The following is a 24356-nucleotide window of genomic DNA, read 5'->3' on the forward strand; positions in this document are numbered from 1 at the left end:
GAGAAACTTGCATTATAAAGGAAAGCAAGAGAGATGGATAAGTTTGAAAAGAAATGATGAAAGCAATTACTATAAAGAAATGCAAATTCAAAACAACAAAAAAGATTAATCAAACCTGGATAATTGTCATGCTATAGAATCACTATTTTCTTGTATTCATGCAGTTTCTTTTAAACTTCTGATTTGCGTCATAAGAAATGAAAACAAAATTTACATTTTTAATGATTTGTTTCCTTTCAAGAAAGAAGAAAGAGCTTTTCTACCAGATTCACATAATTCGCGGTGTGTGAAAACATTGTTACATATAATTTACTATACATTGCGTTATTGGTTGTAATGACGCAAAGATAAGAACCCATAGGACACGCAATAAAAGGATAGAGAAGAAAAAAGGCATTTCATTCGTTCTATTACTTTCAAATACTTTAGTACTTGTGGCAAACGGCAATAGACTATCATGCATCTTACATTGGTAATTTATCATTTACTTGAATTCACAGCACAGTCTTTCTTGAAAATTAATTATTTCGTTTACGTTGCACGAAAAATTGACGCTTTTACGTTGGAAATGGTTTCAAACCTATTTCAACGTAATGTACGATTTACCTAATAACTTATTTTTGTTTTGTCGAACCTTGCACAGATTTCTAGCAAGTAACAAAATCGACGAAATCGACAAAACAAATACAGGGAATTTTCTCTCCTTACATACCAGATCGAATATACCGATGTTTCTCTACTTAGCGTCGTTGCTACCAAATACCCAATTTACTGGAAATTCCGTGAAACTTTCATTATGGGCTAATTCGATTTCATCACCGTTATAACACCGAGATTCATTACACAGACTCATTTCGTTTTAAAACATGATTGTGAACCAAATTGTCTACTTTGCCCTTCATTTGTAAAGTCATGCTATGGAATCAGTATTTTCTTGTATTCACATAGTTTCTTTTAAATTTGTGACTTGCCTCATAAGAAATGAAAACGAAATTCCCAATTCAATGATTTGTTTCCTTTCAACAAAGAAGAAAGAGCTTTGTACCTAATTCACAAAATTCGCGCTGTGTTACATATGTTGTTACATATAATTTACTATACATTGCGTCATTGGTAGTAATGACGCAAAAATAAGAAACCATAGGACAAGCAATTACAGATAGAGTAGAAAAAGGGCATTTCATTCTCTCTATTAGTTTCAAATTCTTTGAAACTTGTGGCAATCTGCAAGTAATTAGACTATCAAGCATCTAAAATTAGTAATTTGTCATTCACGAGTTCATAGTGTTCTGTTTCTTGATAATCAATCATTTCGTATACCTTGCACGAGATTTTTAACGGTTTTACACGTTGGGAATGGGTTCAAGCCCGTTTTCAATGTAATGTGCAATTGTTCACTTGTCACACTCTTTCTTGAAAATTGATTATTTCTTTTACCTTGCACGAAAATTTGACGGTTTTACGTTGGAAACGGTTTCGAACCCGTTTTCAATGAAATGTACATTGTAATTCATAGCGTTCTCTTTCTTGAAAACCAATCATTTAGTACATCTTGCACCAAAATTTAACGGTTTTATACCACTGGGAACGTGTCATGTACGATTCACCCAGTAACTGATTTCTTTCTCCGATGTTACTCTACTTTGCGTCGTTACCGCCAAATACCCAATTTACCGTAAATTCAATGAAACTTCCCAAATTCTGCTAGTTCGATTTCAGCACCGTTATAATGCCGAGACTCATTACACAGACTTTGAAACCACAATCGTGAACCAAATTGTGCGATCCTAATTTGTAAAGTCATGCTGTAGAATCACTATGTTCTTGTATTATGCAGTTTCTTTTAAACTTGTGTGATTTGTGTCATCAGAAATGAAAACTAAATTCACATTTTTAATGATTTGTTTCCTTTCAACAAAGAAGAAAGAGCTCTCTACCAGATTAACAAAATTGCGGTGTGTGAAAACATTGCTTCATATAATTTACTATATTCTGCGTCATTGGTAGTAATGACGCAAAGATAAGAAACCATAGGACACGCAATTAGGATAGAGAAGAAAAAAGGCCTTTCATTTCTTCTATTACTTTCAAATAGTTTGGTACTTGTGGCAAACTCCAATCGACTATCAAGCATCTTATATTGGTCATGTATCATTCACTTGAATTCATAACACACTCTTTCTTAAAAATGAATTATTTCGTTTACCTTGCACGTAAATTTGACGGTTTTACTTTGGAAACTGTTTCAAACCCGTTTTCAATGTAATATACGATTTACCCAATAGGGGATTTTTGTCATTTTGTCTAACTTTGCACAGATTTCTAGCGAGTAACAAAATCGACGAAATCTACAGAACAAATACAAGGAATTTTCTATCCTTGTATAACCACATCGAATATACTAGCAAGATGTTTCTCTTAGCGTCATTACTACCAAATACCCAATTTACTGGAAATTTAGTGAAACTTTCATGGGCTAATTCAATTTCATCAGCGTTATAATACTGATAGTCAGTACACAGAGTAATTTCGTTTGAAAACATGATCGTGAACTCAATTTTCTGCTTTGATCTTAATTTGTAAAGTCATGCTATAGAATCACTATTTCTAACTGGTGTCAACTGGTTTTAACTGGTCTCAACTGGTTTCAACTGGTTTCATATGGACTCAACTGGTTTTAATTGGGTTCAACTGGTGTCAACTGGTTTTAACTGGTCTCAACTGTTCTCGACTGGTCTTAACTGTTTTTTTTTCTGGTTTCAAATGGTTTTAACTGGTCTCAACTGGTTGTACTAGTTTCAACTGGTTTTAACTGGTTTCATCTGGTTTCAACTAATTTGAAATGGTCTCAACTGGTTTCAATTGGTTTCATCTGGACTCAACTGGTTTTAATTGGGTTCAACTGGTGTCGACTGGTTTTAACTGGTCTCAATTGGTTTCAACTGGCCTTAACTGTTCTCGATTGGTCTTAACTGTTTTTTTTTTCTGGTTTCAAATGGTTTTGACTGGTCTCAACTGGTTGGACTAGTTTCAACTGGTTTTAACTGGTTTCATCTGGTTTCAACTAATTTGAAATGGTCTCAACTGGTTTCATGTGATCTCAACTACTTTTAATTGGTTTCATCTGGTTTCAACTGGTCTCAACTTGCTTTAACTGGTTTGAACTGGTCTCAACTGGTTTTAACTGGGTTCAACTGATTTCAACTGGTTTGAACTGGTCTCAACTCGTTTCAATTGGTTTCATCTGATTTCAACTGGTTTGAAGTGGTCTCAACTTTTTTAACTGGTTTAAACTGGTTTGAACTGGTTTCATCTGGTTTCAACTGATTTGAACTGCTCTCAACTGGTTTTAACTGGTTTCATCTGGTTTCAACTGGTCTCAACTTGTTTTAACTGGTTTAAACTGGTTTGAACTGGTTTCAACTGGTTTGAACTGCTCTCAACTAGTTTTAACTGGTTTCATCTGGTTTCAACTGATCTCAACTTGTTTTAACTGGTTTGAACTGGTCTCAACTAATTTTAATTGGGTTCATCCGGTTTGAACGGGTTTGATCTGGTCTCAACTGATTTTAATTGGGTTCAACTGATTTCAACTGGTTTGAACTGGTCTCAACTAGTTTGAACTGGTTTCATCTGATATCAACTGGTTTAAACTGGTCTCAACTTTTTTTAACTGGTTTCAACTGGTTTGAACTCGCTTCATCTGGTTTCAACTGGTTTGAACTGCTCTCAACTGGTTTTAACTGGTTTCAACTGGTCTCAACTGTTTTGAATTGGTCTCAATTGGTTTTAACTGGTTTCAACTGGTCTCAACTGATTTGGACTGGTTTCAGCCTGCCTCAACTGGTTTCAGCTGGTTTCAACTGATCTCAGCTGGCCTCAACTGGTTTGAACTGGGTTCAACTGGTCTCAGCTGGTTTTAACTGGTTTGAACTGGTCTCAACTGGTCTTAACTGCTTTTTTTCCGGGTTTCAAATGGTTTTAACTGATCTCAACTGGTTGTACTAGTTTCAACTGGTTTTTCCTGGTTTCATCTGGTTTTAACTAATTTGAAAGGGTCTCAACTGGTTTCAATTGGTTTCATCTGGACTCAACTGGTATTAATTCGGTTCAACTGGTGTCAACTGGTTTTAACTGGTCTCAACTGGTTTTAATTGGCCTCAACTGTTCTCGACTGGTCTTAACTTTTTTTTCTGGTTTCAAATGGTTTTACCTGGTCTCAACTGGTTGTACTAATTTCAACTGGTTTTAACTGGTTTCATCTGGTTTCAACTGGTCTCAACTTGCTTTAACTGGTTTAAACTGGTCTCAACTGGTTTTAACTGGGTTCAACTGATTTCAACTGGTTTGAACTGGTCTCAACTCGTTTCACTTGGTTTCATCTGATTTCAACTGGTTTGAACTGGTCTCAAGTTTTTTTAACTGGTTTAAACTGGTTTGAACTGGTTTCATCTGGTTTCAACTGGTTTGAACTGCTCTCAACTGGTTTTAACTGGTTTCATCTGGTTTGAACTGGTCTCAACTTGTTTTAACTGGTTTAAACTGGTTTGAACTGGTTTCATCTTGTTTCAACTGGTTTGAACTGCTCTCAACTAGTTTTAACTGGTTTCATCTGGTTTCAACTGGTCTCAACTTGTTTTAACTGGTTTGAACTGGTCTCAACTGATTTTAATTGGGTTCAATCCGGTTTGATCGGGTTTGATCTGGTATCAATTGATTTTAATTGGGTTCAATTGATTTCAACTGGTTTGAACTGGTCTCAACCAGTTTGAACTGGTTTTCATCTGATATCAACTGGTTTAAACTGGTCTCAACTTTTTTTAACTGGTTTCAACTGGTTTGAACTCGCTTCATCTGGTTTCAACTGGTTTGAACTGCTCTCAACTGGTTTTAACTGGTTTCAACTGGTCTCAACTGTTTTGAATTGGTCTCAATTGGTTTTAACTGGTTTCAACTGGTCTCAACTGATTTGGACTGGTTTCAGCCTGCCTCAACTGGTTTCAACTGGTTTCAACTGATCTCAGCTGGCCTCAACTGGTTTGAACTGGGTTCAACTGGTCTCAGCTGGTTTTAACTGGTTTGAACTGGTCTCAACTGGTCTTAACTGCTTTTTTTCCGGGTTTCAAATGGTTTTAACTGATCTCAACTGGTTGTACTAGTTTCAACTGGTTTTTCCTGGTTTCATCTGGTTTTAACTAATTTGAAAGGGTCTCAACTGGTTTCAATTGGTTTCATCTGGACTCAACTGGTGTCAACTGGTTTTAACTGGTCTCAACTGGTTTTAATTGGCCTCAACTGTTCTCGACTGGTCTTAACTTTTTTTTTCTGGTTTCAAATGGTTTTACCTGGTCTCAACTGGTTGTACTAATTTCAACTGGTTTTAACTGGTTTCATCTGGTTTCAACTGGTCTCAACTTGCTTTAACTGGTTTAAACTGGTCTCAACTGGTTTTAACTGGGTTCAACTGATTTCAACTGGTTTGAACTGGTCTCAACTCGTTTCACTTGGTTTCATCTGATTTCAACTGGTTTGAACTGGTCTCAACTTTTTTTAACTGGTTTAAACTGGTTTGAACTGGTTTCATCTGGTTTCAACTGGTTTGAACTGCTCTCAACTGGTTTTAACTGGTTTCATCTGGTTTGAACTGGTCTCAACTTGTTTTAACTGGTTTGAACTGGTCTCAACTGATTTTAATTGGGTTCATCCGGTTTGAACGGGTTTGATCTGGTATCAATTGATTTTAATTGGGTTCAACTGATTTCAACTGGTTTGAACTGGTCTCAACCAGTTTGAACTGGTTTTCATCTGATATCAACTGGTTTAAACTGGTCTCAACTTTTTTTAACTGGTTTCAACTGGTTTGAACTCGCTTCATCTGGTTTCAACTGGTTTGAACTGCTCTCAACTGGTTTTAACTGGTTTCAACTGGTCTCAACTGTTTTGAATTGGTCTCAATTGGTTTTAACTGGTTTCAACTGGTCTCAACTGATTTGGACTGGTTTCAGCCTGCCTCAACTGGTTTCAACTGGTTTCAACTGATCTCAGCTGGCCTCAACTGGTTTGAACTGGGTTCAACTGGTCTCAGCTGGTTTTAACTGGTTTGAACTGGTCTCAACTGGTCTTAACTGCTTTTTTTTCTGGTTTCAAATGGTTTTACCTGGTCTCAACTGGTTGTACTAGTTTCAACTGGTTTTTCTGGATTCATCTGGTTTTAAGTAATTTGAAAGGGTCTCAACTGGTTTCAATTGGTTTCATCTGGAATCAACTGGTATTAATTGGGTTCAACTGGTTTCAACTGATTTTAACTGGTCTCAACTGGTTTTAACTGGCCTCAACTGTTCTCGACTGGTCTTAACTGTTTTTTTTTCTGGTTTCAAATGGTTTTACCTGGTCTCAACTGGTTGTACTAGTTTCAACTGGTTTTTCCTGGATTCATCTGGTTTTAAGTAATTTGAAAGGGTCTCAACTGGTTTCAATTGGTTTCATCTGGACTCAACTGGTATTAATTGGGTTCAACTGGTGTCAACTGATTTTAACTGGTCTCAACTGGTTTTAACTGGCCTCAACTGTTCTCGACTGGTCTTAACTGTTTTTTTTCTGGTTTCAAATGGTTTTACCTGGTCTCAACTGGTTGTACTAGTTTCGTCTTAACTGTTTTTTTTTCTGGTTTCAAATGGTTTTACCTGGTCTCAACTGGTTGTACTAATTTCAACTGGTTTTAACTGGGTTCAACTGATTTCAACTGGTTTGAACTGGTCTCAACTAGTTTCAATTGGTTTCATCTGATTTCAACTGGTTTGAACTGGTCTCAACTTTTTTTAACTGGTTTAAACTGGTTTGAACTCGTTTCATCTGGTTTCAACTGGTTTGAACTGCTCTCAACTGGTTTTAACTGGTTTCATCTGGTTTCAACTAGTCTCAACTTGTTTTAACTAGTTTAAACTGGTTTGAACTGGTTTCATCTGGTTTCAACTGGTTTGAACTGCTCTTAACTGGTTTTAACTGGTTTCATCTGGTTTTAACTGGTCTCAACTTGTTTTAACTGGTTTGAACTGGTCTCAACTGATTTTAATTGGGTTCATCCGGTTTGAACGGGTTTGATCTGGTCTCAACAGGTTTTAATTGGGTTCAACTGATTTCAACTGGTTTGAACTGGTCTCAACTAGTTTGAACTGGTTTCATCTGATATCAACTGGTTTAAACTGGTCTCAACTTTTTTAACTGGTTTCAACTGGTTTGAACTCGTTTCATCTGGTTTCAACTGGTTTGAACTGCTCTCAACTGGTTTTAACTGGTTTCAACTGGTCTCAACTGATTTGGACTGATTTCAGCTGGCCTAAACTGGTTTGAACTGGTTTCAACTGGTCTCAGCTGGCCTCAACTGGTTTGAACTGGGTTCAACTGGTCTCAGCTAGTTTGAACTGGTTTGAACTGGTCCCAACTGGTCTTAACTGCTTTTTTTCCGGGTTTCAAATGGTTTTAACTGGTCTCAACTGGTTGTACTAGTTTCAACTGGTTTTTACTGGTTTCATCTGGTTTTAACTAATTTGAAAGGGTCTCAACTGGTTTCAATTGGTTTCATCTGGACTCAACTGGTTTTAATTGGGTTCAACTGGTGTCAACTGGTTTTAACTGGTCTCAACTGGTTTCAACTGGCCTCAACTGTTCTCGACTGGTCTTAACTGTTTTTTCTGGTTTCAAATGGTTTTACCTGGTCTCAACTGGTTGTACTAGTTTCAACTGGTTTTAACTTGTTTCATCTGGTTTCAACTGGTCTCAACTTGCTTTAACTGGTTTGTTAGATAGAGACCGTACAAGACATGCTGGCGGTGTGGCTGTATATATTTCCAAAAGATTCAACTATAAAATAAGAGACGATTTGAATTCATCTATTTTAGAATGCCTTTGGTTTGAATTGATTTATCCAAATAAGCCTTCCATCCTTGTAGGGGAATTTTACAGACCTCCGAATCCTCACGCTGATTTCTTTGACGAATTAGAGAGGACTTTGGACTCTGCTCTCTCGGAAGATATGAGTTGTACAGTATTATATTAGGTGATTTCAATTGTAATTATATGCCACACCAACATGATGTGAATGCCGAAAAAGTTATGTTTTATACAAATATGTACGGACCAAGTCAGTTACAAATACTGCTTCTACCTTTACTGCTTTTACTTTAATTGATTTGATATTTGTATCAAAAAAACTTTACAGTGAATGAGGAATATTTGAGACTAGCATTAGTGATCATTATTTGGTATATGCTATTCGGGACTTCAGTGCAAAGATCCATCAAAAATCTGAATGTGCGTAATTTCGCTCATTAATAAATCTTAATGAGGAGGAATTTTATAGTGATTTGAGAAGTGCTCCAAGGCAGGTCATAAAAGATATAGACGACGTTGATGATACGTGGGATATGTGGTTGACTCTTTTAAATAATGTTGTCAACAAGCATATACCTTTGCGCAAAAAGCGGATAAGAAAACATGCATGTCCATGGATATCTGATGAAGTTGTTAAAGACACCCAGTCGCGAGGATACATGGACATATTTCAGCCGAGGGCGGCAGCACGTAAACTCGCTTCCGAAGTTGCTACGAAGCGAAATGTGTGTATGCGCAAGACATCCCTAAAAGCAATGTATCGCGCTATAGTATCTCGATTGCTCGCAGTACGTTCTGTGTAATGTGAGTTGAATGTATGGTATACTGTATGTACTGTGTGATGGTGATGTTCACATGAGCTAGTAGCTAGCTGCGTATACTAGTACTATGTACTTCGTACGACTACACATTCTCTTCATCGCATCGTCGATCGTCGTCACTCGTCAACTATACTGTAATCTAATCGTCAGATCAGATCAGATTAGTGAGTGCAGACCACATTATAATAGATAGGGTGGCCATCATGGACGATGACACATCGTCATGGGTAGCGGATATTACCGCCGAGTTGTCTATTCTGAACGCGGACGATTGGGTCGGAGACCCTGCCTGTATCATGTACTTGCCCTGGCGTGTGTAAATTCAGGACGGGGAAGGGCACACGGCCAACGGCCACAGTTGCACTGCACATTTATGCAGTATTTATGCACTCTTCATTGTTTTACTAACTAATATGAAGAAGGTGAGCGTTGTATCACCTGCCTGGAATATACTATATGTAAGAAGCAATGCCGAAACCCTTTCATTTGACTAGGTAAACTCACAGTTATAGTTCTGTCAGCTTAGCCTGGTGTGAATAATCTTTAAAAAAACACACACACCCACACAAAATGAACATTAAAACTCATAGTTAAGTACATGACAAATAAGATGTAATGCCTTCTTCAGACAGGAGCATAAAGAAATTATTGTCTATCTTCCTCTTACACAAACAAACAACACTATTGTCTCAACAATACAGTGTGAAGGATAACCATTATAAATAAACCTATCACAAGTATCAGTATTTGAGGTTATGTGTGAAAAATGCCCTACAAATTAAGGAAAATCGCGGACAGTAGACCTTTGTCCATAGTCAACTCAGTGTAACATCGCAAATCCATTGTAATGGGTTAGCTTTCTACCAAACACTGATAAATACCAATCAGAGGCGTACCTTTGATCAACAAATAAGGGATGTGTCCCATCCCCCCTCCGTTGTAGTTATGCCACGGATACCAATTAATCGTACTTGATGAAGCTCATACCTGTACATGTTACAAACTGATAGGTTCATATTGCCCCTTGACCTATGACCAATATCTGTATTAGAATTCAAACAATGGATTCTTATGAACTGTTGTTCATCGACAACTTCCACACCAATCAACATCCCTATATTAGACACTAGTATATATGAAGATGTGCAGGTAAATAAAACTGTAACTTTCACGTACAAGGGTATTGTACGTACACTACTGTAACTCTGTAGTACTTACCACCACTGACCTGACACTGTCAGTGTAACCAAACTTTAACGAATTTCAACTGTAAAGGATTAATTTTTTTTTTCTTCAGAATTTACATTTCAACATACTTGTAGAAATTCACATGAAAAGATGTACACTTCACTGGATCACTTGAATTTGGTTTCAAATTATTGGACCAAATGCATTGGAAGTTTGACTATAAATGCAACATAGATGCCTGAAACTTTTGCCAAGCTTATGAAAATTACAAGCTTTATCAAAATTCCTTAACCAAACTTAAAATGTAGGGCCCCTAAATATGATGAAAGAGGAGACTTTGCTATACAGTTAAATCAATGGGGACAAACAGTATTTGAATCGCAGCCATGAAATCTGGCTATGCAAATTTAACCTGGATTGTTGACGCTAGCTGCTCAGGAAAGTGACCTCTCTGTATCTACATATGTATCTAGATTCTGCTCCGCAGTCAAGACAAATTATACATTTGCACATGAAATACTTTAAATTCTCAATACTGTGATGACAAAAAACTTACCACTACTTGCGATTCCCTGACTAATGACATTTGCTGCCTACTGCTGGGTCAGTTTTTAAGCGATAAACTGACCCTGCAAATGTCATTTCGATTACGGCGTTATCATAATTTGACATAAATGAGAACTTAGAGAAGTTTTTCGCGGAATATTTGGTCAAACAGAGTATGTTTAAATTATAGGATTTTTAAGACGAATAGTCTCTTTGAAAGGTATTTAGTCCAGTTGAGTAAGAGGGATAGAATTTCATTGAGCCGTTTTAGATGTAGGTCAAATCAGTTGCCAGCTAATAATAGAAGATTTGTGCAGTCATTTGACGAAAGGGATGTTCAATGCCCTTGTTGTGATAGGCATGAAACGGGTGATGAATTTCACTATGTTTTCGTATGCCCCTTCTTTGAAAAGGAAAGGCAGTTATATTTAAGCAATCATTATTTGGTTAAACGTCCTTGCTCATTACACATGTCCAGATTATTTTCATGCTCGCATTTAGGACAGCTTAAAAGATTAGTGTTATTGTGAGGTTGATCATGTCATATTTTGCAAATTTGCAGAAGCCTGAACAAGTTGAGTGTACTGTAGTCAAGAAAGAAAATATTGTAACTCGTAGTGGTAGAAAAATTAAGCATCCAGTGATACTCGATCTCTAGTACATATTTTGTAGTTGTATGTCACGATTGTTTGGTCGTATGGTTCATACGATTAGTTAACCTTGCTTGCCAATTTGTATATATCACTGTATATATGTTTAGTAGGTATAGACTATTTTATATACATCATTGTAATATATCACAAACATGTATTCTATGATATTGTTATAACCATATCTTGTATTTATGTGTTGTACTCTCATACCCCGGAATGGGGTCGGAAGAGTCGAATAAAATCTAAAATCTTTCTAATCTAATACATAGAAAAATAGGCCTACTTGTCGATGAAACGCAAAGGCCCTAGCAGTTAAAGATAGATTAGAAAAATTCATTCCACTTCAATCATTGATTCATGAAATAGACTTCTAACGTTACTTACACATCATCTGGATCTGGATTCCTTGAAGTTGTTGACTTGGTCAGCTGGGGTTGCTTGATTGGCGTAAGCCGTGGCATTACAATTCCACCATGCATGCCGTAACACGAATTTGCACATTTTAAATTCCTGCAAAACTGTTCATGCAACTCCAGCAAGTGGAAAGGAAATTTTTCATCGGCACGCTAACGCTGAAGCTTCCCCCTCTGCCACTGGTCTCTTACTTGTCCTAAGCAGGGAGGTGAGAGGAAACCTCCCTGTCCTAAGCATGCTAAGAACACGTCTCTCTGCGTTCTCCACTCGTCGATAGCGTCAAACAAGTAGATACGTTTTACTCGAGTTGGACGGCTGTTTTGATCTCCATTGTGAGGTTTCATTACTAAACCAAAGCCAAGGCTAATCCGAAACAGTACACGCATACCACACACATTATTGATATTGACATACCGGTACCGACGACTTTATACCAACTTTGTTATGTTCCGATCCGGCCCAACATACTGTAACACAGCTGACGCAGCAGACAATATTGCCAATGAGATCAAAACAACCCGCCATATGGCCATATGCATTGCAACTTGCTTTTCATGAAGTTTAGAGTTTTAATATTTCTTCATCAAATCATATTTATAAATACCAAATATTAAACAACGTAATATATGAATGATTTAAAATATTGTTATATAATATTTTCAGACATTTTAAAATATTATTGCTTAGATTGCTGAAATTGGCACCATAGTGCAAATAAACAGAGACTGGAGCCAGATACGTACGTACGTACACCACACAGCTCTACTGTTGTGTCGCGACCGGGACGCGTAGGAGAGATTTTCATGCGCATGGCTGTTGTGCGGTTTTGTGCGTTCACCCATTCGGCCCCATTCGGTAGGTATTCGGGCGTCCATGTTGAAATTACAGTGGACGGCTCGCACGGCTCTCGTGCCCCATCTGGTTTTCGCTGGTGCGCTGCGTAGCGTCGTGTTCGGCATTCGGTACGTACGGGGGTACAATAACGGGAGGAGCAGCTTGTCGTGCTTTTCTACTGAGCTGCGAATCGCCTGCGACGACCGGTTGAGAATAAGAAAAAAAACAGTTATAACACTGACCAAATTTTACAAAATCGTAACAGCAGTAAAAAAATGTGGAAGAGCTTGAGGGAATTTACGCCTAAATCATCACCCATTTCTCCCAATACCATAAAGGTTGATGATGCAGAAGTATCGGACAACGCAAGTATTGCTGAAGCATTCAACAATTTTTTCATATCTAATGCTACTAAAATTACAAAAGATCTGCAGAGAAATACTTCTCAACTGATATTAGATGAGGACAAAGGCTTTGTTCCTTCTCATTCTCAATTTAAATTAAGTATGATAACGAGAGATTTTGTATTTAGACAGTTCGAGCTTCTTGGCATAGATAAAGCAACCGGAGAAGGTCACATCGGCTACAAACTTTTAAAGATGACAAAGAATGTTATTGCAGAATCTCTTTGCGATATTATTAACAAATCCCTGTCTACGGGAGTTGTTCCACATGAATGGAAAAAGGCTCTTGTAGTACCAATATTTAAAGCAGGAGATATTTTTTCGTTGAATAACTATCGCCCCATCTCAATCTTACCAACAGTGAGTAAAATTATCGAAAGGACCGTACATCAACAACTGAGCGAATTCATGAATGCGAATGATTTACTACACCCTAATCAATCTGGTTTCAGACCATTTCATTCCACATCAACTGCTCTTGCAAAACTTGTGAATCAGTGGTCTTTGAATATAGATAATCAAATTTCTGGAGTTGAATTCATAGATCTTCGGAAGGCATTTGACGAACCTTGCACAGATTTGTAACGAGTAACAAAATCGACGAAATCGACAGAACAAATACCAGGAATTTTCTCTCCTTGCATGCCAGATCGAATATACTTGCCCGATGTTTCTCTACTTTGCGTCGTTACTATCAAATACCCAATTTACTGGAAATTCCGTGAAACTTTCATTATGGGCTAATTCGATTTTATCACCGTTATAACACCGAGAGTCATTACACAGACTCATTTCGTTTTAAAACATGATTGTGAACCAAATTGTCTACTTTGATCTTAATTTGTAAAGTCATGCTATAGCATTTTCTTGTATTCACGCAGTTTCTTTTAAACTTGTGAATTGCGTCATAAGAAAGGAAAACGAAATTCCCAATTCAATGATTTGTTTCCTTTCAACAAAGAGGGAAGAGCTCTCTTCCAGATTTACAAAATTCGCGGTGAATGAAAACATTGCTGCATATAATTATATAATATTGACTGGCCCTGAGGGAGGTACCAGAAAATATTGCCCAAACTGAAAGCATATTGCCCGAGTCGAAGACGAGGGCAATATGTTTTCAGTGCGGGCAATATTTATCGGGTACCTCCCTCGGGGCCAGTCAATATCATAATTATTAACTATCCCCTAGGTAAATTAAGAAAATATGTGAATACGGCTATACACTATGATACAGATCAAGCCACATTTGACTACCTGTAGACCATCAACATGTTGAATAATTGCAAAATTGTTCATCAATATATATCATTCAACTCCAACTTCAAAGATACATGTAGTTGTAACAGGCAAACTTCAAACATCTGAACGCTCTTACACTTTATTTTTACTTCTCTGTTTAAAGTTGGAGAGTTGTAAAACTAATGGTCACTGTGCAATTACTGAGCACAAATCGACGCCTAGTGCTGCTGTAAGTGGTCGACCTTGTATGAGTTGATTTATCAGCGTTCTTCTGCGGTGCGTGTATAAACTGACACCCTGGACGTCCTGGAATGTTTTCTTTTTGTGGTCGATCGGAATGTTTACGTTTAAAACAGGGAGGTGGGGAGAGAGATTCCACTCTTTCTCTTCCCACCTCCCTGTTTTACAGTGCACTCCTATTATAACGACCACGGTTATAACAAAATTCTGGTTATAATGAAGTAAAATTCGAGCTGCAATGTCATCCACTATATGTATTTCTATTGTTTATTTGTTCAGTTATAACAACATTCCGATCTAACGAAAGAAAACTGCCGGTCCCGAGGATTTCGTTATAACAGGAGTCCACTGTATATGTAAAACACCCGGATGCTCGTGATATGCTCTAATGTCGCCTGCTGAACTCCCGACCCTGCAAAATACCAACTGTAATTGCCTCGCAAAACTACCTCGTATAGGTAATAATTTACTATATTTTATGTCATTGGTAGTAATGACGCAAAGATAAGAAACCCTACGACACGCAATTAAAGGATAGAGAAGAAAAAAGGCCTTTCATTCGTTCTATTACTTTCAAATACTTTGGTACTTGTGGCAAACTACAATAGACTATCAAGCATCTTATATTGGTCATCTATCATTCACCTGAATTCCTAACACACTCTTTCTTGAAAATTGATTATTTCTCTTACCTTGCACGAAAATTTGACGGGTTTACGTTGGAAACGGTTTCGAACCCGTTTTCAATGTAATGTACGATTTACCCAATAACGGATTTTGTCTAACCTTGCACAGATTTCTAGCGAGTAACAAAATCGACGAAATCAACAGAACAAATACAAGGAATTTTCTCTCCTTGTATAACACATGGAATATACTTGCCCGATGTTTCTCTACTTTGCGTCGTTTGCTACCAAATACCAAATTTACTTGAAATTAAGTGAAACTTTCATTATGAGCTAATTCGATTTCATCACCGTTATAACACCGAGAGTCATTACACAGACTCATTTCGTTTTAAAACATGATTGTGAACCAAATTATCTACTTTGATCTTAATTTGTAAAGTTATGCTATAGAATCACTATTTTCTTGTATTCACGCAGTTTCATTTAAACTTGTGAATTGCGTCATAAGAAATGAAAACGAAATTCCCAATTCAATGATTTGTTTCCTTTCAACAAAGAGGGATATTACTTTCAAATACTTTGGTTCTTGTGGCAAACTACAATTCATAACACACTCTTATTTGAAAAATAATTATTTCGTTTACTTGCACGAAAATTTGACGGTTTTACGTTGAAAACGGTTTCAAACCCGTTTTCAAAGTAATGTACGATTTACTCAATAACGGATTTTTGTAATTTTGTCGAACCTTGCACAGATTTGTAACGAGTAACAAAATCGACGAAATCGACAGAACAAATACCAGGAATTTTCTCTCCTTGCATACCAGATCGAATATACTTGTCCGATGTTTCTCTACTTTGCGTCGTTACTACCAAATACCCAATTTACTGGAAATTCCGTGAAACTTTCATTATGGGCTAATTCGATTTCATCTTCCGTTATAACACCGAGAGTCATTACACGGACTCATTTCGTTTTAAAACATGATTGTGAACCAAATTGTCTACTTTGATCTTAATTTGTAAAGTCATGCTATAGAATCACTCTTTTCTTGTATTTACGCAGTTTCATTTAAACTTGTGAATTGCGTCATAAGAAATGAAAACGAAATTCAAGATTTGTTTCCTTTCAACAAAGAGCTTTGTAATAAATTCACAAAATTCGCGCTTTGTTACATATGTCGTTACATATAATTCACTATACATTGCGTCATTTTAAGTAATGACGCAAAGATAAGAAACCATAGGACACGCAATTAAAGATAGAGAAGAAAAAGGGCATTTCATTCGCTTTATTACTTTAAAATTCTTTGGTACTTGTGGCAAACTGCAAGTAATTAGACTATCAAGCATCTAAAATTGGTCATTTGTCATTCACGAATTCATAACGTTCCCTTTTTTGATAATCAATTTTTTCGTATACCTTGCCCGAAATTTTAACGGTTTTACACGTTGGGAATGGGTTCAAGCCCGTTTTCAATGTAATGTACAATTGTTCATTTGTCATTCACTTGAATTCATAGCGTTCTCTTTCTTGATAACCAATTATCTAGTGCACCTTGCACGAAAATTTAACGGTTTTATACCATTGGGAACAGGTTCAAGCCCGATTTCAATGTCATGTACGATTCACCCAGTAACGGATTTCTTTCTCCGATGTTTCTCTACTTTGCGTCGTTACTGCCAAATACCCAATTTACCGTAAATTCAATGAAATTCGAAAATTGTGCTAATTCGAATTCAGCACCGTTATAATGCCGACACTCATTACACAGACTTTGCTGCGCTGAGCGAGTTGAGTTTCTCCACTTCAGTCGCCATTTCCCCGGAGGAACCTGACAATGGCTCAAGTATCTGTTCGTCTGGCTGCAGCCGCAGCTAGGAGTTTGTCTCGACAAACTCCTCAGGTTGCCAAGAGATGTCTAGGTGCTACATTTGTGTCGCACAGAAATTTATCTACAACATCCCCCAGATCAAGTACAGCAGAAGTTTCCAGCATCCTGGAAGAAAGAATTTTAGGACACACACCAAAGGAAAACCTTGAGGAGACGGGTCGCGTTCTGTCAATCGGTGATGGTATTGCCCGTGTGTACGGCCTGAAGAACATTCAGGCAGATGAAATGGTAGAATTCTCCAGCGGCCTGAAGGGTATGGCCTTGAACTTGGAACCTGACAATGTTGGTGTTGTGGTGTTTGGTAATGACAAGCTCATCAAGGAAGGTGATGTTGTCAAGAGGACAGGAGCCATTGTTGATGTCCCAGTAGGAGAATCGCTTCTTGGAAGAGTAGTGGATGCCCTGGGAACACCCATTGATGGCAAGGGACCAATTGAGACAACACGTGCCCGTGTTGGTGTCAAAGCCCCAGGCATTATTCCCCGAATCTCTGTGAGAGAGCCCATGCAAACTGGAATCAAGGCTGTGGACAGTCTGGTGCCCATTGGCAGAGGACAGCGTGAACTCATTATTGGTGACAGACAAACTGGGAAAACTGCTGTGGCTATTGACACCATCATCAACCAGAAGAGGTTCAATGATGCTGCAGATGAGAAGGCCAAGCTGTATTGCATCTACGTTGCCATTGGACAGAAGAGATCCACTGTGGCACAGATTGTCAAGAGATTGCAGGATTCTGATGCACTGAGGTACTCCATCATTGTCTCTGCTACTGCTTCTGATGCTGCCCCTCTGCAATTCTTGGCCCCCTACTCTGGATGTGCCATGGGCGAGTACTTCAGAGACAATGGCAAGCATGCACTCATCATCTATGATGATCTTTCCAAGCAGGCTGTTGCATATCGTCAAATGTCACTGCTGCTACGTCGTCCTCCCGGTCGTGAGGCCTACCCTGGAGATGTCTTCTACCTCCACTCCCGTCTGCTGGAGAGAGCTGCCAAGATGAACCCTGACTTTGGCGGTGGTTCCCTCACTGCTCTGCCGGTCATTGAGACCCAGGCTGGTGATGTGTCTGCCTACATCCCCACCAATGTGATCTCCATCACTGACGGACAGATCTTCTTGGAGACCGAGTTGTTCTACAAGGGAATCCGCCCTGCCATCAACGTCGGTCTGTCTGTCAGCCGTGTAGGGTCAGCTGCCCAAGTCAAGGCCATGAAGCAGGTTGCTGGCTCCATGAAGCTGGACTTGGCTCAGTATCGTGAGGTCGCTGCCTTTGCCCAGTTTGGCTCTGACTTGGATGCTGCCACACAGAACCTGCTTAACAGAGGTGTCCGCCTCACCGAGCTGCTCAAGCAAGGACAGTATACTCCCATGGCTGTCGAGGACCAGGTTGCTGTCATCTTCGCGGGTGTCCGTGGGCACCTTGACAAGATTGACCCATCGAAGGTCACTGCCTTTGAGGAGAAATTCCTTGCTCACATCCGCTCCAGCCACCAGGGCCTGCTGGACACCATCCGCAATGAGGGCCAACTCAGCCCACAGACAGAGGAGAAGCTCAAGGAGATCGTGACCAAATTCGTGGACACATTTGAGGCATAATGCTCCTTCCTGTAGCAAAATCCAAATTACATGCATCCCCCTGTCAGGTGGTAAGCTAGTTACTTCCTCAGGGGGATATTCCTGTTCATGCTTCATAGCTTGTGATGTATTGATGAGAAGAAATGGTATTTATGACATGGACAAAAAAAAAAAAATGATTCCAGGAGAAACGTTTCATTGAAAACCACGAACACACGATCTATTAACTGTACAGTGTCTCCTCTGGTTTTCACTGAATAAGTGACTGAAATGGTAAGGAATCATAGGCTTGTGTTTCTTGAGAATCCCTTGTGATATGTGATATCCCTTTTTTTTTCGCACAGAAACCAAGTCAACTGAAGTGAAAGTGACAACATTAAAAACTCAAATACTCTCTGTGTTTTGTTTGTCCCAACATTTTCCATGAGTTGGCATAATCTATTTACCAGACACAATCTATTTACCGGCCATATTTTTGTATTCCCAACTTCCCATACCTACAAAGAAACAAAAGCAAAACAAGAAGCACATGATATCAAGTAGTACATGTTTGTTTTGTCTAGCAATTGAAATGCCAGTCACTTTGTTTGAAATCCGAGATTGAAGAATATTTGAACCTTGAGATGTGCTTGGTTCAAACCTAATAAAGAGCTTTATGACTAAAGAGCTTTGAAACCACGATCGTGAACCAAATTGTCTAATCTCTATTTGTCATGCTATAGAATCACTATTTTCTTGTATTCATGCAGTTTCTTTTAAACTTCTGATTTGCGTCATAAGAAATGAAAACAAAATTTACATTTTTAATGATTTGTTTCCTTTCAAGAAAGAAGAAAGAGCTTTTCTACCAGATTCACATAATTCGCGGTGTTACATATAATTTACTATACATTGCGTTATTGGTTGTAATGACGCAAAGATAAGAAACCATAGGACACGCAATTAAAGCATTGAGAAGAAAAAAGGCATTTCATTCGTTCTATTACTTTCAAATACTTTAGTACTTGTGGCAAACGGCAATAGACTATCATGCATCTTACACTGGTCATTTATCATTTACTTGAATTCACAGCGCAGTCTTTCTTGAAAATTAATTATTTCGTTTACGTTGCACGAAAAATTGACGCTTTTACGTTGGAAATGGTTTCAAACCTATTTCAACGTAATGTACGATTTACCTAATAACTCATTTTTGTTTTGTCGAACCTTGCACAGATTTCTAGCAAGTAACAAAATCGACGAAATCGACAAAACAAATACAAGGAATTTTCTCTCTTTACATACCAGATCGAATATACCGATGTTTCTCTACTTAGCGTCGTTGCTACCAAATACCCAATTTACTGGAAATTTAGTGAAATTTTCATTATGGGCTAGTTCGATCTCATCATCGTTCGAGAATCATTACACAGAATAATTTTGTTTTAAAACATGATCGTGAACCAAATTGTCTACTTTGCTCTTCATTTGTAAAGTCATGCTATGGAATCAGTATTTTCTTGTATTCACATAGTTTCTTTTAAATTTGTGACTTGCCTCATAAGAAATAAAAACGAAATTCCCAATTCAATGATTTGTTTCCTTTGAACAAAGAAGAAAGAAATTCCCAATTGCACGAGATTTTTAACGGTTTTACACGTCGGGAATGGGTTCAAGCCCGTTTTCAATGTAATGTGCAATTGTTCATTTGTCACACTCTTTCTTGAAAATTGATTATTTCTTTTACCTTGCACGAAAATTTGACGGTTTTACGTTGGAAACGGTTTCGAACCCGTTTTCAATGAAATGTACATTGTAATTCATAGTGTTCTCTTTCTTGATAACCAATTATCTAGTGCACCTTGCACGAAAATTTAACGGTTTTATACTACTGGGAACGTGTCATGTACGATTCACCCAATAACTGATTTCTTTCTCCGATGTTACTCTACTTTGCGTCGTTACCGCCAAATACCCAATTTACCGTAAATTCAATGAAACTTTCAAAATTCTGCTAGTTCGATTTCAGAACCGTTATAATGCCGAGACTCATTACACAGACTTTGAAACCACAATCGTGAACCAAATTGTGCGATCCTAATTTGTAAAGTCATGCTGTAGAATCACTATGTTCTTGTATTATGCAGTTTCTTTTAAACTTGTGTGTTTTGTGTCATCAGAAATGAAAACTAAATTCACATTTTTAATGATTTGTTTCCTTTCAACAAAAAAGAAAGAGCTCTCTACCAGATTAACAAAATTGCGGTGTGTGAAAACATTGCTTCATATAATTTACTATATTCTGCGTCATTGGTAGTAATGACGCAAAGATAAGAAACCATAGGACACGCAATTAGGATAGAGAAGAAAAAAGGCCTTTCATTTCTTCTATTACTTTCAAATAGTTTGGTACTTGTGGCAAACTGCAATCGACTATCAAGCATCTTATATTGGTCATGTATCATTCACTTGAATTCATAACACACTCTTTCTTGAAAATGAATTATTTCGTTTACCTTGCACGTAAATTTGACGGTTTTACTTTGGAAACTGTTTCAAACCCGTTTTCAATGTAATATACGATTTACCCAATAGGGGATTTTTGTCATTTTGTCTAACCTTGCACAGATTTCTAGCGAGTAACAAAATCGACGAAATCTACAGAACAAATACAAGGAATTTTCTATCCTTGTATAACCACATCGAATATACAAGCAAGATGTTTCTCTTAGCGTCGTTACTACCAAATACCCAATTTACTGGAAATTTAGTGAAACTTTCATGGGGTAATTCGATTTCATCAGCGTTATAATACTGATAGTCATTACACAGAGTAATTTCGTTTGAAAACATGATCGTGAACTCAATTTTCTACTTTGATCTTAATTTGTAAAGTCATGCTATAGAATCACTATTTCTAACTGGTGTCAACTGGTTTTAACTGGTCTCAACTGGTTTCAACTGGTTTCATCTGGATTCAACTGGTTTTAATTGGGTTCAACTGGTGTCAACTGGATTTAACTGGTCTCAACTGTTCTCGACTGGTCTTAACTGTTTTTTTTCTGGTTTCAAATGGTTTTAACTGGTTGTACTAGTTTCAACTGGTTTTTCCTGGTTTCATCTGGTTTTAACTAATTTGAAAGGGTCTCAACTGGTTTCAATTGGTTTCATCTGGACTCAACTGGTATTAATTCGGTTCAACTGGTGTCAACTGGTTTTAACTGGTCTCAACTGGTTTTAATTGGCCTCGACTGTTCTCGACTGGTCTTAACTTTTTTTCTGGTTTCAAATGGTTTTACCTGGTCTCAACTGGTTGTACTAATTTCAACTGGTTTTAACTGGTTTCATCTGGTTTCAACTGGTCTCAACTTGCTTTAACTGGTTTGAACTGGTCTCAACTGGTTTTAACTGGGTTCAACTGATTTCAACTGGTTTGAACTGGTCTCAACTCGTTTCACTTGGTTTCATCTGATTTCAACTGGTTTGAACTGGTCTCAACTTTTTTTAACTGGTTTAAACTGGTTTGAACTGGTTTCATCTGGTTTCAACTTGTTTGAACTGCTCTCAACTGGTTTTAACTGGTTTAAACTGGTTTGAACTGGTTTCATCTGGTTTCAACTGGTTTGAACTGCTCTCAACTAGTTTTAACTGGTTTCATCTGGTTTCAACTGGTCTCAACTTGTTTTAACTGGTTTGAACTGGTCTCAACTGATTTTAATTGGGTTCATCCGGTTTGAACGGGTTTGATCTGGTCTCAATTGATTTTAATTGGGTTCAACTGATTTCAACTGGTTTGAACTGGTCTCAACTAGTTTGAACTGGTTTCATCTGATATCAACTGGTTTAAACTGGTCTCAACTTTTTTTAACTGGTTTCAACTGGTTTAAACTCGTTTCATCTGGTTTGAACTGCTCTCAACTGGTTTTAACTGGTTTCAACTGGTCTCAACTGTTTTGAATTGGTCTCAATTGATTTTAACTGGTTTCAACTGGTCTCAACTGATTTGGACTGGTTTCAGCTGGCCTCAACTGGTTTGAACTGGTTTCAACTGGTCTCAGCTGACCTCAACTGGTTTGAACTGGGTTCAACTGGTCTCAGCTGGTTTTAACTTGTTTGAACTGGTCTCAACTGGTCTTAACTGCTTTTTTTTTCCGGGTTTCGAATGGTTTTAACTGATCTCAACTGGTTGTACTAGTTTCAACTGGTTTTTACTGGTTTCATCTGGTTTTAACTACAGTGTAATTTGAAAGGGTCTCAAGTGGTTTCAATTGGTTTCATCTGGACTCAACTGGTTTTAATTGGGTTCAACTGGTGTCAACTGGTTTTAACTGGTCTCAACTGGTTTCAGCTGGCCTCAACTGTTCTCGACTGGTCTTAACTGTTTTTTTTTCTGGTTTCAAATGGTTTTACCTGGTCTCAACTGGTGTACTAGTTTCAACTAGTTTCGATTGGTTTCATCTGATTTCAACTGGTTTGAACTGGTCTCAACTTTTTTTAACTGGTTTAAACTGGTTTGAACTTGTTTCATCTGGTTTCAACTGGTTTGAACTGCTCTCAACTGGTTTTAACTGGTTTCATCTGGTTTTATCTGGTCTCAACTTGTTTTAACTGGTTTGAACTGGTCTCAACTGATTTTAATTGGGTTCATCCGGTTTGAACGGGTTTGATCTGGTCTCAACAGGTTTTAATTGGGTTCAACTGATTTCAACTGGTTTGAACTGGTCTCAACTAGTTTGAACTGGTTTCATCTGATATCAACTGGTTTAAACTGGTTTGAACTCGTTTCATCTGGTTTCAACTGGTTTGAACTGCTTTCAACTGGTTTTAACTGGTTTCAACTGGTCTCAACTTTTGAATTGGTCTCAACTGGTTTTAACTGGTTTCAACTGGTCTGAACTGATTTGGACTGGTTTCAGCTGGCCTCAACTGGTTTGAACTGGTTTCAACTGGTCTCAGCTGGCCTCAACTGGTTTAAACTGGGTTCAACTGGTCTCAGCTGGTTTTAACTGGTTTGAACTGGTTTCATCTGGTTTTACCTAATTTGAAAGGGTCTCAACTGGTTTCAATTGGTTTCATCTGGACTCAACTGGTTTTAATTGGGTTCAACTGGTGTCAACTGGTTTTAACTGGTCTCAACTGGTTTCAACTGGCTTCAACTGTTCTCGACAGGTCTTAACTGTTTTTTCTTGTTTCAAATGGTTTTACCTGGTCTCAACTGGTTGTACTAGTTTCAACAGGTTTTAACTGGTTTCATCTGGTTTCAACTGGTCTCAACTAGTTTGAACTGGTTTCATCTGATATCAACTGGTTTGAACTGGTCTCAACTTTTTTAAACTGGTTTCAACTCGTTTGAACTCGTTTCATCTGGTTTCAACTGGTTTGAACTGCTCTCAACTGGTTTTAACTGGTTTCAACTGGTCTCAACTGATTTGGACTGGTTTCAGCTGGCCTCAACTGGTTTCAACTGGTTTCAACTGGTCTCAGCTGGCCTCAACTGGTTTGAACTGGGTTCAACTGGTCTCAGCTGGTTTGAACTGGTCCCAACTGGTCTTAACTGCTTTTTTTCCGGGTTTCAAATGGTTTTAACTGATCTCAACTGGTTGTACTAGTTTCAACTGGTTTTTACTGGTTTCATCTGGTTTTAACTAATTTGAAAGAGTCTCAATTGGTTTCAATTGGTTTCATCTGGACTCAACTGGTTTTAATTGGGTTCAACTGGTGTCAACTGGTTTTAACTGGTCTCAACTGGTTTCAACTGGCCTCAACAGTTCTCGACTGGTCTTAACTGTTTTTTTTTTCTCGTTTCAAATGGTTTTACCTGGTCTGAACTGGTTGTACTAGTTTCAACTGGTTTTAACTAGTTTCATCTCGTTTCAACTGGTCTCAACTTGCTTTAACTGGTTTGAACTGGTCGCAACTGGTTTTAACTGGGTTCAACTGATTTCAACTGGTTTGAACTGGTCTCAACTAGTTTCAATTGGTTTCATCTGATTTCAACTGGTTTGAACTGGTCTCAACTTTTTTTAACTGGTTTTAACTGGTT

General features: G+C 38.0%; 1 protein-coding gene across 1 annotated transcript; it reads left to right on the forward strand.

The window, feature by feature from the left end:
- Positions 1-16662: 16662 nt before the first annotated feature.
- Positions 16663-18991, forward strand: LOC139721020 (ATP synthase subunit alpha, mitochondrial-like). The gene has a single exon (XM_071632349.1). The coding sequence runs from the start codon at positions 16700-16702 to the stop codon at positions 18353-18355; it is 1656 nt and encodes a 551-aa protein (XP_071488450.1). The 5' UTR covers positions 16663-16699; the 3' UTR covers positions 18356-18991.
- Positions 18992-24356: the final 5365 nt, after the last annotated feature.

This window comes from Diadema antillarum, unplaced genomic scaffold (assembly GCF_040938485.1).
Source record: "Diadema antillarum isolate AM-2024a unplaced genomic scaffold, OU_Dant_1.0 scf00000136, whole genome shotgun sequence".
Lineage (NCBI taxonomy): Eukaryota > Metazoa > Echinodermata > Echinoidea > Diadematoida > Diadematidae > Diadema > Diadema antillarum.